The sequence below is a fragment of the Argiope bruennichi genome, chromosome 1, assembly GCF_947563725.1.
Source record: "Argiope bruennichi chromosome 1, qqArgBrue1.1, whole genome shotgun sequence".
Lineage (NCBI taxonomy): Eukaryota > Metazoa > Arthropoda > Arachnida > Araneae > Araneidae > Argiope > Argiope bruennichi.
In genome coordinates, this window is record NC_079151.1 from 109,045,063 (window position 1) to 109,057,632 (window position 12,570).

Sequence of the window (12,570 nt, forward strand, 5' to 3'; positions counted from 1 at the left end):
AAATAATGAAATTAACTCAAGCTACTTATTATAATAAAATAAAATACAATGATGATTATACTTTCCTTGCTTCCTCAAGTGAAGAATAGCCAAATTGGCTAGCTTGTCCAAAATATTGCTTTTTAAGTTGTTAAATTAAACTATTTAAAATTATACCTATAATATTTGATAAATCTGGAAAATACAAAGTTAATAGAAATTTGCTTCTTTCCATGTTTGCTTTCAAAATAAAGCAACAGAATACTATACATTAGATTTCATCAAGAGTAAAATCTTTTCCTAAGATTGTTAAGTTATTGCTCAAAAATGTAAATTTGGCAGTTGTACCATATTTTTAAATTTAATATCATTAAAAAAACACTGTCAGAATTCATTATAAAACATTTGATAAAGAGTAAAACTTATAAATTTTTCTAGTCAAAATATTTATAAGGAAAGGGGAACACCAAATAACTGTAATCATTAAATTATAGAGGTATAAAAATCTGTATTTAGAAAACAAAATTGAAAGAAAGTAAATAATTATTTTAGCAAATTATAGCTATGAGTTTAAACAGAAAAAGAAATTTTAAAAAGTGAATAGCATCAAATAGTGATAAGTAAAAAAAATTTTGGACAATAAGTTAATTAAGGTATAATAGAAAAAAAGCATTTTTTGTTTCAAATTATAACTATATAATGACATAACTTAAAACAAGAAAACATAATATATACCATTTCATGCAAAAGTATTTATTTTTAAAAATAAAATAACATCAACAAATTGATGAATAACATTTTGAAGATACATTGCTACAAAACTAGTCAAATATTGCTGTAAATTCCTACTTCAAAAGGGGTGGGGAAAGCATTTCTGTAAATTTGTTAAAATTAAGGGAATATTGTCTGCTAGTTAATTGATATTATTTAAAAATAAATTTCATGAGACATTTTCAGAAGATATACCATAGATAAAATTGTTAATAGTTTTTAAATGTAATAAGAGATTAATTTTGAATTTACAAAAACATATTACTCACATAGTAAACTGCACCAAAACTTCCATGGCCAATCTCCCGTAGATCAATAAATATTTTTTCAGGATCTTCTTTATCAAATAACTCTGCTATTTCAGGATCTTTGAGGCTACCAGGCCTTATATAAATGAAAAAGAAAATCATTATTACAGAAGATATATTTAAGCTATATTACTATTTTTTATAAATAATCTTCCTAAATATAAAAATAATTCATTGAATCTATGCAGAGGCATACTAATATTAGATTTTTTAAATAGATTTATTTGAAATGATCAACAAAATATTTTAATCCAAGATAATTGTAATGAACCTGCATAAAACAATTAACACACACACACACACATATATTTGTAATTGTAAAATGAAGAAGTTAACATAATGGCATATGTAACATACTTTATTTTTATAACAAATTGAAGGCAACATGCATAATTAAATATCAGTTAACAAAATAGACACAAAAAGTATTACAAACAGAGAATTTCTGTATAGATATATTATATGCTGATGCTTGTATGAAATTTTTATAAATATATCTATAAATAAAGTTATTTGTTGTTTTGAATCCTTTTTCTCATTTAAAAAAAAAAAAGAAAAAAAACTTTTTGACAATACTTTTGATTAAAAATAAAATTTAAAACAGTAAAACATGGAACTTTAATATTTACTTAAATTATAACTTATATTAAATGAATTATCAAAGGTACTCCTCACTTAATGACTACATAAAAGTTAAGCCTAATAACAAGATTACTTTAATGTTCTGCTATTAAGTTATATGATTGCTTTTTTGAGATGGTGCTACTTAGCACAATTAATGCATTATTACCTTCAATTCTTAAATTTATTTAATATAATCCTCATGTATTTTAAAGTAACTAATATTAGGAATTGAATTTCATTTTAAATATCATTACCCAATTTTTCTGTATGAAAAAACTTATTTAGAATAAATATTGAAAAAAAAAATTTTTTTAAATCCTAAAGACATGTATTTCATTTTATACAACAGAGATTTAATTGTTTGCAATTTTCTACATATCTCCAATTCAGTTGTCTTTGACTATACTAATTTTGAACTATGATCAGAAGGAAAGAGTAATATGGTAGTAACCACTTTCTAAACTTCAGGACATCATAGTAGATTTTAATCCAAGATGACACTTTTAACATGCAACAAGCATTCACTTAATAAAGGATCATATTAAGAGGATATATTTCCATAACAAAGCACCACAAACTCCCAGTTTAGAAAAGAATTTTATCTCCCATCATCCGTTACATATAACTTAAACAGTACATTATCCTTACACTTGCAACCTTTGCAACCAGATATTGCAACCAGAAGTACCTTTAATGAAAACTCTTAATTAATCAACTTATAATCCTTATGTAGATTAGAATGTTTTAACATTTTCTGCCACTTAATTAATAACAAAAATAGTTTACACTGAAAAATAAAAATAAATTTTGAAATTTAAATTAATTTTAACATTTTCTAAATACAAACAATCAAGTTACTCACTTACCGACCAACATGTTCAACGATCAAGTTGTGGAAATGGAATTCGGCCATTAAGTGAGAAGTACTTGTATTATATTCTGAAGGAGCCCATTTTAAATGAATGATTTTTAAAAGTATATAAAAGGTAAAAAGTTTGTATATTTTATTAAAAATTCAAACACCTAAAGAAAACTTTTAATATTTATTAATCAAATTATTCTTCAAAACAGCATAGTCTTACCTAGGTAACGATGGCATGATAGCCACTATTAAACTCAAGTCTTATGCTACTGACTAAAATGTTTCTGATGTTACTAAACTTGCTATTCTTACTAAAGACTTCAGTCATGAATAACTTGTAAACTTTTAGCTACATGTCTGGAAAAGAAAAAAATATACATTAATATGGCAAATAAACTATGAAAATACAGGATATATAATACAAAAGACACACAAATTATATATACATATACACATTGAAAGTCAACAGTAAAAGGTAGAAATAAAATGCGAAACAAAGCAATCAATGCATTAATTGCTCATCAGGGGGAAAAAATAATGTGAACGACAAAAGGAATGATGATCTTCGAAAACAATATTGAACAATTAAATTGAAATATACTATCTTCATCCCTAAATACTAAATTTGTTAATTTCACCCCCTGAGAAGCAATTAATACATCAACTGCCTTGTATTATATTTTATTTCCATTTTTACTATTAATTAACAAATTATTTTTAAATTATTCTTTGAACAGCAGATCTTTGCACATTCATTTTGCATGTCCTTTATATCATTTTTCTAAATAGGTTTTAGATACTTTTGTCCTTTATTCCAGTTTAATTTTGGTTTTCACTTTGCTTTTAATTTTTTTATATTTTAACTATATATATATATATATATATATATATATATATATATTCATCACTTATTTCAATACTCATTTTCTGAAAATCACTTATAATGTACCTTGAAGCAAGATTTCTTATGCCTAAATATTTGAATAAGAAAATACTCATTGATGATAAATGCAAGATATTTTAATTTAAAATAATGATTCAGCACATTTCAAAGAAAAAACTAACTCAAGACGATTTTCTCAGTAACCTACACTGATTAATGTTAAAAAATTTGAAAAAGGTGATAAAGTTTACACATTTTAAATCAAGAAGCCTTGATCTCAAAAGCCACAAAACTTTACTCCATAAACAGAATACAAACGTTAATTATACTCCCCTTTACAGATGCCAAGAGTTTGGAAATACTAAGTTTTATACATATGGAATAAAATACATAAAAAAAAACTTTAATAATTAACTGAAAAACTAAATTCATTTAAAAATAATTGTAAAATTTAAAGCCAATAATAGTGAATATATCATTCAACATTAGGAATAGAGTTTAAGGAACACTGTACATTAGACCTTCCTTACAAAAAAAATAACAGGGGAGTAATAAACTTCCAATAAAAAAAATGTCAACTATAAATTAAAAATATTAAAAATGTAAGGAACTGGAAAGATTATAAAATAAGAATTGAATGATAACATTTTATAATCAGTGAAATTAATTTAAAATAGTTTGCAGACCTCAATATTGTATTAAAGGCACCAAATATGCTACAATGATTTACCACTTCTATTTCTGAAACAAATTTCATATCATTCCATTTTTAGTATATGTGATGCTGAAGTCAGTATGGACCTAGTTTACAAAAAAAATGTTTAACTCAAGATGATGGCATTTTATATTGAATGAATAAAAGAAAAATATTTTAAAAAGTAAATTTTTTTAAAAAAATTAATTTGGTTAAAAATAAAATATGACAAAAAAAGAATGATTTTAAAAATTATATTTGGAGGATTTTGTTCAAGAAGAGCAAGAAAAGGTACTTTGAAAAATTAAATTTAGGATAAATATTAAGAATTTTAAATTTTATATTACCTTAAAATAATAAAACTACATTTACACAAAATATTTTATTCATTAATAATTTTTATTACTTACTAAAATTCCATTTCATACTAATTATACATAATTAATACAATTTATTCTAATTTAATTAAAAACTTCCAAAACATTTGAACTATAAGCAATTTTTAAAATCTATTATAGCCTACCTTTTATTATTTTTGATTGAGTATATAAAATAGCTAATTAAAATTAGTTTTAAATCCAATATTCAAAGACAATTAAATTTAGTGCAGTAAAAGTTATATTTCTCCATTTAAGGAAATTATATACCTGAAATTATAAATGAAATTTTAAAACCATAATTAAGGAATAATTAGAGATTTGAAATTAGATATAAATATAAAAACCAATCAAGAGCTCATAATGAAACATGAAAATTAAATAATTGCAGAACAGCAAGAATTTTTAAATGTCAATGCAAAAAAGATTAAGGTCAATATTTGCTATTCTACTTTTTTTTAATGATATTTGACCAAAAAAAAATGATCTTATAATGGAAAATAAACATGGTTGAGATCAATAAACTAGGATCATCTACAATGACAATGTCATTGATAGTATTTCTGTAAAATTCTGAAGAGATAAAAGAAATAATAGGAATTTAAATTGACTAATGAAAATTCAATACTGGCAAAGCATTACAGTTATTATACACATACACACACACACACACATATACATATATCAATATACATATTGATTAACAATAAAAAAATTCTTTTTCAGAGGTCCTACAAAATGAATGAGTCGAATTCTCCCAGAAATTTGTCATATATATCATGACTTTGCAACAAACTTTGCCTTCGATTGAATTATATTCATTAACCAATCACACACTAAATTTCCACTCCATATATTTTATTATTTAACCTTTATTATATGAAGGGGAGAAACTTTCAATTAATCAAATGGAAAATTTTAATTGTTTAGAAGTTTAAATATTATCAATACTATATTAATGAAAACAGCAATGAAACAGAATATTTATTTTTATCATATATAACTGAACAGATTCATAAAGGATACACTTGCTGTTAAAAAATAAGAAAGTTATATAGAAATATCTTCAGAAACAACAATATCAAAAAGGCTAAAATAGAAAATTTATATTTTTATTTAAGTCTGCAATTTAAAAAAATATCACTATAAGTGACAAAAGACGAAATAAGTTTTACATCTCTTTAGTTTGCAAATTCCATATGTACCTAGAGTTCTTGTCTCCCTCCCTCCCCCCAAAAAAAATATTGGTCTTTGATAAATTATACACTCATGAATCAAAATAATATTATATTTCATAATATATTTTGCAATACATATATTTCTATTATTATTAAATGGCCTAACACTTTAAAAAATTATTACAATAGGAATTATTGAATTGAAATTGAATCTGTCATCATACTTCAGATGATTTTTTTTTTTTTTTAAGAAATAAGCTTAAGAACAAAAAATAATAATAATAATAATACTTATCTCCCCTTCTCTCAAAAGAAACTTATTAAGAAGAATTCTTATGTTACAATAAAGCTAATTTTGAATTGAAATTCACAACTTTTGGGAAGAAGAAAAAGAAAAAAAATTTAAAATCTTAACATATTTTTCTCAGAAGAAATAGTACTATAAAATACAATTAATTCCTTGATGCTTATTAAGAACTTTAAAGGAATGGTTACTTAAAAATTAAATATCCATTTAAAACCCTGTTAAATTCTATAAATGACTACTATGTAAAAAGTTAACAGGGAATTATAATATGCAAACTAAATTTAAACAAACTTGCACAAACTTAAGCAGAAATTTCAATAGCAGTACCTTTTATACAAAAAACAATGATTAATACTTTCTAAAAATAAAAAAATAACAAATTCAATAGAAGTAGCAGACAAACAGAGGCCATTATGTATAGATAAGTAAGTGGAGCAACAAAATCTACCAAAGACCAATAAATTGAAAATAAACGAAAGAAAAGTGATTTGCACACTTCTGTCAATGTTCATAATAAGTTCCTTTAAAATTAATTCCCAATTAATTATTAAATTATTATAATTAATTAATCCAATTAATTAATAAAAATAAATCTCATAAAAACACATTAATAAATAAAATACACAGACATAACAAATAGATGGATAGATAAATATAAACATATAATATAGCAGCCACTTTGCTGACTAAAACAGTATGAATAAATTTTTAAAGCCAGTGACTGAATAATCAAGCACAATGAGATTCGACAAAAATACAGCTTTTGTTTATTTTTCACTCCTCAAAAAAATCAAGAATCGTCTGTTAATAAGCAAACAAAAGCGATCATGAAATTTGTCATATTTTTTTCATTAATTAAGATAAATAAAACAATGTAAAATATTGCAATGAAAAAGGAAGAAAAATTCAATTTCGGCCATGATAATATTATGAAAATACAAAAAGTTTTACATACTATTTTCTTCTGTACATACATAATAAATTTTGCAAATACCTATTTCTAAATATTCAACTATCATTTTGTACTGTACAATCATACTAAATGATTCATCAAATAAGTATAATTAATCTCAATATAAAACTAATGATTCGCTTTTCATTTTACTAACATTAACTTTACAGATTAATTTTAGAAGTTGAGTACAAACAAGAATTAACTTAAACGGAAATCCGATTATTTGAAACAAAATAACATTACGTTGTGAAGGTAAATAATATAATTTTTAGAAACGTACGGTAGGGCGTTTGATAATGACACATAAACATAGGTCATTAAGTAGCAGATCTGTGATTAAAAATAACTGGATAGTAAAATCTCTTACCTTAAATGATTAAACTAGTCAACAAAGTCGTGACTAGTTAAAACAGAAAAGTCTAAGTTGTTTAATTAACAGGTTTAATTCGCAGAATTGTCGTAAGACTCATAACAAAACGTCAATGACTAGGACATGCCAATGAACTAACAAGAATGATAACTGCTATAAATATGTGATGCAACGCAACTATTTTGGTTAGGTACAATTTTGAAGCACCTTAGTGTTCTATAAACTTTCTGAATAGTATACATGAAACAACAATGTTTACATTAACTTCTCCGCTACATTAAATTACTCCTCCCTACCGCAGTGAGCTTCCAAGATGGCGTTGTATTAAGGCATGCGCAATAGACTTCTTCCGAGATTTTCTTCGCAAGAAAAATTATCGATTAATTTCTTTGAACTACGACATGTAACTGAAATGCTCTCATAAAAATAAAAAATACACAATAATTAACTCTTGATAGAATACATTTTAATATTTTATTCACTTGTAACTTTCTCTAACAATATAAACTGAAATATGAATTTTGTAAAGGTTTTGAGAGAAATTTGAAGTGGAAATACAACTGTTTGAATTAGTTTAATCATTTCATCACATTATTAATTTCATATATTTACTCGTCATTTGAAATTTCGATACAACCATTAATTTACATTGACTCGATAGCTTACAAAAATACGTTCGAAAAGCTTTTTATAAGGCCTAGGTTAATCGAATTATGATCATGGCAGTGAAAAGCATTATGTGTTATGTAATTTTATAAGAAATACCGTAGTTGACCTTATTTAAGCATGCTAATACTCTTTAAAAGTATTTTAAATTATGCTGAAATATTTCAAAATTTATATTTCTAATTAAAAGTAGTGGAGAAAATTTATGATATATATTGGGATTTACATTTATTCTCGTTTCATTTAGACAGTAAATAACTAATTTACTTCCCATATAAAGTTCTCGAATTTCAATCACACGAAAATTCATATGGAGTCTTTTGATGAAGCAGTCTTGCTATGAAAGGATTCTAAATTACTTGTTTAAATTTCATAACAAAAAAAAAATATTTTACGAATTGTGTAATAGTGAATCCGTTCACTCTAGATTACAGTTCTGACTTTAACAATGTGTCATTCCGTGTCGGTTCAGGATGTTTATTTTTCGGCATCACGCTTTTCCACCTTGAATATTTTAGCTTCAGAAGAGGGAAAATATTAATGAATGGTAAAATGGGAGGTGTAAATCACATTTTAAATTTCTATTCAAAGCACGAGAACCAATGTTAAAATTTGAACCGATGAACCGAGTAATGAACTTCCACCTAACTCGCTATGATCCCTTTCGTTTATTATAAATTTTAGGATTATTAACCCTTTTTTATTATTAATAAATATGGATAATTTTGAGAAATGTTAAATAATACTTTTAAAATTATTGCCATGAAGAACATTTAGGCATTGAGATAATTTAATACTCGGTATCAATTGGTTTCTCATCCTATAAATATTCGTTTTGTAGAACTAATATCCAAACTTGAACGACTTTGTTACTATGACAACTGATTTGTTGCACTCATGAATAGTTTATCTATTAGTACACTCGTGGAGTTTTCATGTTTATAAAAAGATAAGATACTTAAACATTTTGTTTTTAAATAGGAATAAAATGAGATTGATGCTGAATACTTTGACTATCAAGAAAAATGATGGAAAATTAATTTACCTGTACGTTTAATAAGGCAAAAATGAGTTTAATTATAAAATTACTTAACATATGCGATTGTTGCCCTTTTTCGATTTTTGTGTATTTAATATTATACTTATTTGTTTGATTTAATGTGTAAAGGAATTATTAATTGAATATCTAAACTCATATTTTTAAAATTTTGACTTTAGAATTTTTAAATGCATATTTATAATTATTTTATATTTTAATATTTCTAGTATTATTTTGACTTTAAAATTTTTATAATTATTTTAGATGTTAATATTTCTAGTATAATTTTAAAAAAGAGTATGCCTATTTTTTACTACTAAGAATGGAAGAATTAATGTTAAAATTCATGTTTTGAGTCATTTTACTTTCCATGTATTATTAAAAATGTTGTCACATATATAAAATATCATATAATACACTTCAAGTTCTATGCAAATGAATCAATTAACTAATTTAATTCATAAATAAAAATCAGCTACAAAGGAATTGAATTGTATTTTATTTTGATAGATTTATGGATTTAGATTGAAAATAGGCATGATTAATAATTTATCTATAAATTATTTGATTAAGCATGTTTTTATTATTATATCTATGTTGCTTTATTTTATATGTTACTTAATTTTTTTCCCCCTTTCAATAGATATTCATATATAGTGAATGCAATTTATTATTAAATGAAGATTATATGATGACGTAAGTAACGTTAATTTGTATAATTTTTTTTCTTTAATATCAGGATAATAATTATGTTTTACACCTGCATTAAATCATTATCAATTTTTAAATTTAAATTGTGAGAAAATTTGATTTATTTTATAAAAATATTTACCTAGATTTCTAAGTTTTAAAGAATGTTTTTTATATTATTGATCATACAATAAAAATAACCCAACTTCAGATTAATGTCCATTCAACAAAATTAATTTTTGTCTGTGCATGTTATGCTATCCTGCTAATTTTTTATTCCTTCTTAAAAACCATTAGTTTCCATATCTTGTAGCCATTTTGGCAAATCTTGTATTTCGTAACCGATGGCAGATTTTTGTTGAATATTTGGAATTCACAATTTTGTCACTTTTTACAAGAAGCCTAATTTTAAATCTTTCAAACAAAAACATAATTACTTGCTTATGTTGTACTTTTAATAGCCAGTGTAATAAAACATAAATAAGTATATCTTTTTAAAATATTAATTAATTTATTTTTATAAGCTCCTTATATGGAGTTATCACTTAGCAGTCTCATAATAACTATAAAATTAAGTATGTTTAAGTGATTGTATAATTTTTACCCAGTTTTCATTAAAATTTTAAATTAATGATAAATTTGCTCTTCCTTGATTTGAATTTTATAAATGTTTTTTTCAAAATAAAGAATGATATTTTGCTATGTAATATTAAAAAAGATATTAATATTAAATATTTAAAAGATATTAAAATTAATTATTTTTAAAAAAATTTCATTTATTTTTTATTATTTTTTCTTTTTAGAATTTTATGATTAATTTAGTAAATTTTAAATTTCTAAAATGCAAATCAGTTTCTGTGAACTTTTTTTTTACTGGACTAAGGGAGAAGCATATTACAAAGAGTAATGTGAAGATGTACATGGTAATATTTTCAGTGGGAGATTTCCTACTAGGTAGATTAAGCAACTACCTAGGATTCATGACTGAGAAGATCTTCAAGCAGCTCAATTAAAAAACTTTATTTTCCTACTTGCTAAATAAAAAAGTTTATAAAAAATACAAATTCTGTGAATTATAAAGTATTAGGATAATATTAGCTTCTTATCAAGTAAAATGGTCACATTCATATATGCATCATTATTTTGCATTTTGTTGTTAGAAACTTTTAAACACCAAATATTTGCTTCAATAATATTAAATGCAAACACATATGGTGGGTAATTTAAAACTGTAATAGATAAATAGAAACAAATACCTTTTTACACACTTAATGAAATAAAAGTGATTAACGTAAAATAAATCATTAAAATGTTAAAAGATATGTGGAAATGAGAAATTAAATTGAACAGTTTATCAAAGGAGGGGGCTTATAATGGGCATTGTGTCTAGGGCCACAAAGTATCTATAATTGTCACTGGATGTGTTATACTCTGATCACTATTTTGACATACCTGGCAGTGTTTTAAATTACATCAGATCTAAATGACTTTTACAAACAGTTCTAATTATGCATGAATAAATTTTTAAGTATAAAAATTAAATAAGACTTGCATAATATTATTCGTAGCATTTCCTGCTCATAGGAAAGCTATATTTTGTATATATACTTTTTTTATATTTTTTTATTAAAGGCATTATTTTTCTGACCTTGTTTTTGTCACATAAAAGATGTTTCTATTAAAATTTTGTTCTTTTCTTTAAAAAATTTTCAACTTCTTCATTTTCATTTCATAATCGTCGTTTTGCTTTTTTCTGTGAATTATATAATATTAGATTATGTAAAGAGAGTAACCTTTTAATATTTCCCTTTTTTTTCCAAAATTCTAAAGGTAATTATTTTGTAAAAAGAAGAAGCATTCAAGAATAAATAGCAATACTGTTCAAAAACATAAACATATTCCCATTGATTGTTTAAATTTTAACTGTGGTATGTATTACTATCATTACATCCAAGACATCAGCTGCTGTTTGGCCAGTTTCTAGAGGATAATTATTTCGAACTTTCTAAAATTACTTTTTTTTTTATACTGTCATTGAAAAATTGCTAAGATGTTTATCAGCTAACAATTACTTATAATCCAAAATCGTATAATTTTTGCGTCACTCTCATGACACTTTCACTTGCTATGCAGTTTGAAAGTCTTTGAACCTGCATAAAATCTCCATTTTATAAGTATAGAAGTTTAGAAGTATTAGAAGTTTTTGAATCCACCAAAACTTAAATATTGACTCATTATCCTCTTATCACTAGCATTTTCAGTTAACAAAACCTGATTTAAGAATGTATAAGTAGATGTTTCATATTCCTTAAGCTAAATTTAAATAAAAATTGATAAAGAAATCTTTCTTGAAAATGCATTCCATCTGTTGAATGTCGCTCTAATGGCAGATAATTTGGAATGACATTATGTGAGAAATTAATATTTTTTGATATATTTTTATATGGCATTGAATATAAAATACATTTCTTGTATTTTCTTATGATTTTAACTTTGTTTCAGCATGCAGTTTTCTAAAAGAATTAGGAAGGTAGTTAAAATTTAGAAATAACTTTTTCATGTAGATTTTTAATAAAATAGGCTTCTTTTTTAGCATGATAGGAAAGTTTTTTTTTACTTTAAAGTGAAACACATATCCTCAGCTAATATTCCGAATGTTAACTCTGTAGTTATAAATTGATAACATAATGAATGCTGCAAGCAAGATTTACCTTATGAGGCATGAGGTCCAGTTGGAAATAATTTTAATCAACTCCAGCACCCAGCTAATTAGCATAAAATTGTATTGAATCATAAAAATCATTAAAACAAGCAGTTTGACATAAATTTTATTCTCTGTGGTAAAATGGGAAATGTCTGCTTAAAAT

The 12,570-nt window shown here is 24.1% G+C and overlaps 2 protein-coding genes across 8 annotated transcripts in view; one reads left to right on the forward strand and one right to left on the reverse strand.

Moving 5' to 3' along the window:
* The window catches only part of LOC129961595 (serine/threonine-protein kinase Tao-like), a 31,477-nt gene extending 23,827 nt beyond the window's left edge, over positions 1 to 7,650 (reverse strand). For 2 of the 3 annotated variants that reach the window (XM_056075116.1, XM_056075102.1), the window contains exons 1-3: positions 2,765 to 2,891; positions 2,549 to 2,621; positions 1,020 to 1,134 (exon numbers count right to left, since the gene is read on the reverse strand). In XM_056075116.1, the coding sequence (XP_055931091.1) occupies positions 1,020 to 1,134; positions 2,549 to 2,595 (162 nt within the window). In that variant the 5' untranslated portion in view covers positions 2,596 to 2,621; positions 2,765 to 2,891. Of the gene's footprint in view, positions 1 to 1,019; positions 1,135 to 2,548; positions 2,622 to 2,764; positions 2,902 to 7,305 lie in introns of those variants that run through there. The other variant, XM_056075109.1, reaches the window with a different exon arrangement.
* A 745-nt stretch (positions 7,651 to 8,395) lies between these two features.
* The window catches only part of LOC129965737 (cytoplasmic dynein 2 light intermediate chain 1-like), a 28,720-nt gene continuing 24,545 nt past the window's right edge, over positions 8,396 to 12,570 (forward strand). Inside the window, exons 1-3 of one of the 5 annotated variants that reach the window (XM_056079910.1) lie at positions 8,408 to 8,521; positions 8,956 to 9,021; positions 9,657 to 9,709. In XM_056079910.1, coding sequence (XP_055935885.1) covers positions 9,702 to 9,709 — 8 coding nt within the window. In that variant the 5' untranslated portion in view covers positions 8,408 to 8,521; positions 8,956 to 9,021; positions 9,657 to 9,701. Of the gene's footprint in view, positions 8,604 to 8,699; positions 9,022 to 9,656; positions 9,710 to 12,570 lie in introns of those variants that run through there. The other 4 variants (XM_056079894.1, XM_056079884.1, XM_056079874.1 and 1 more) reach the window with 4 other exon arrangements.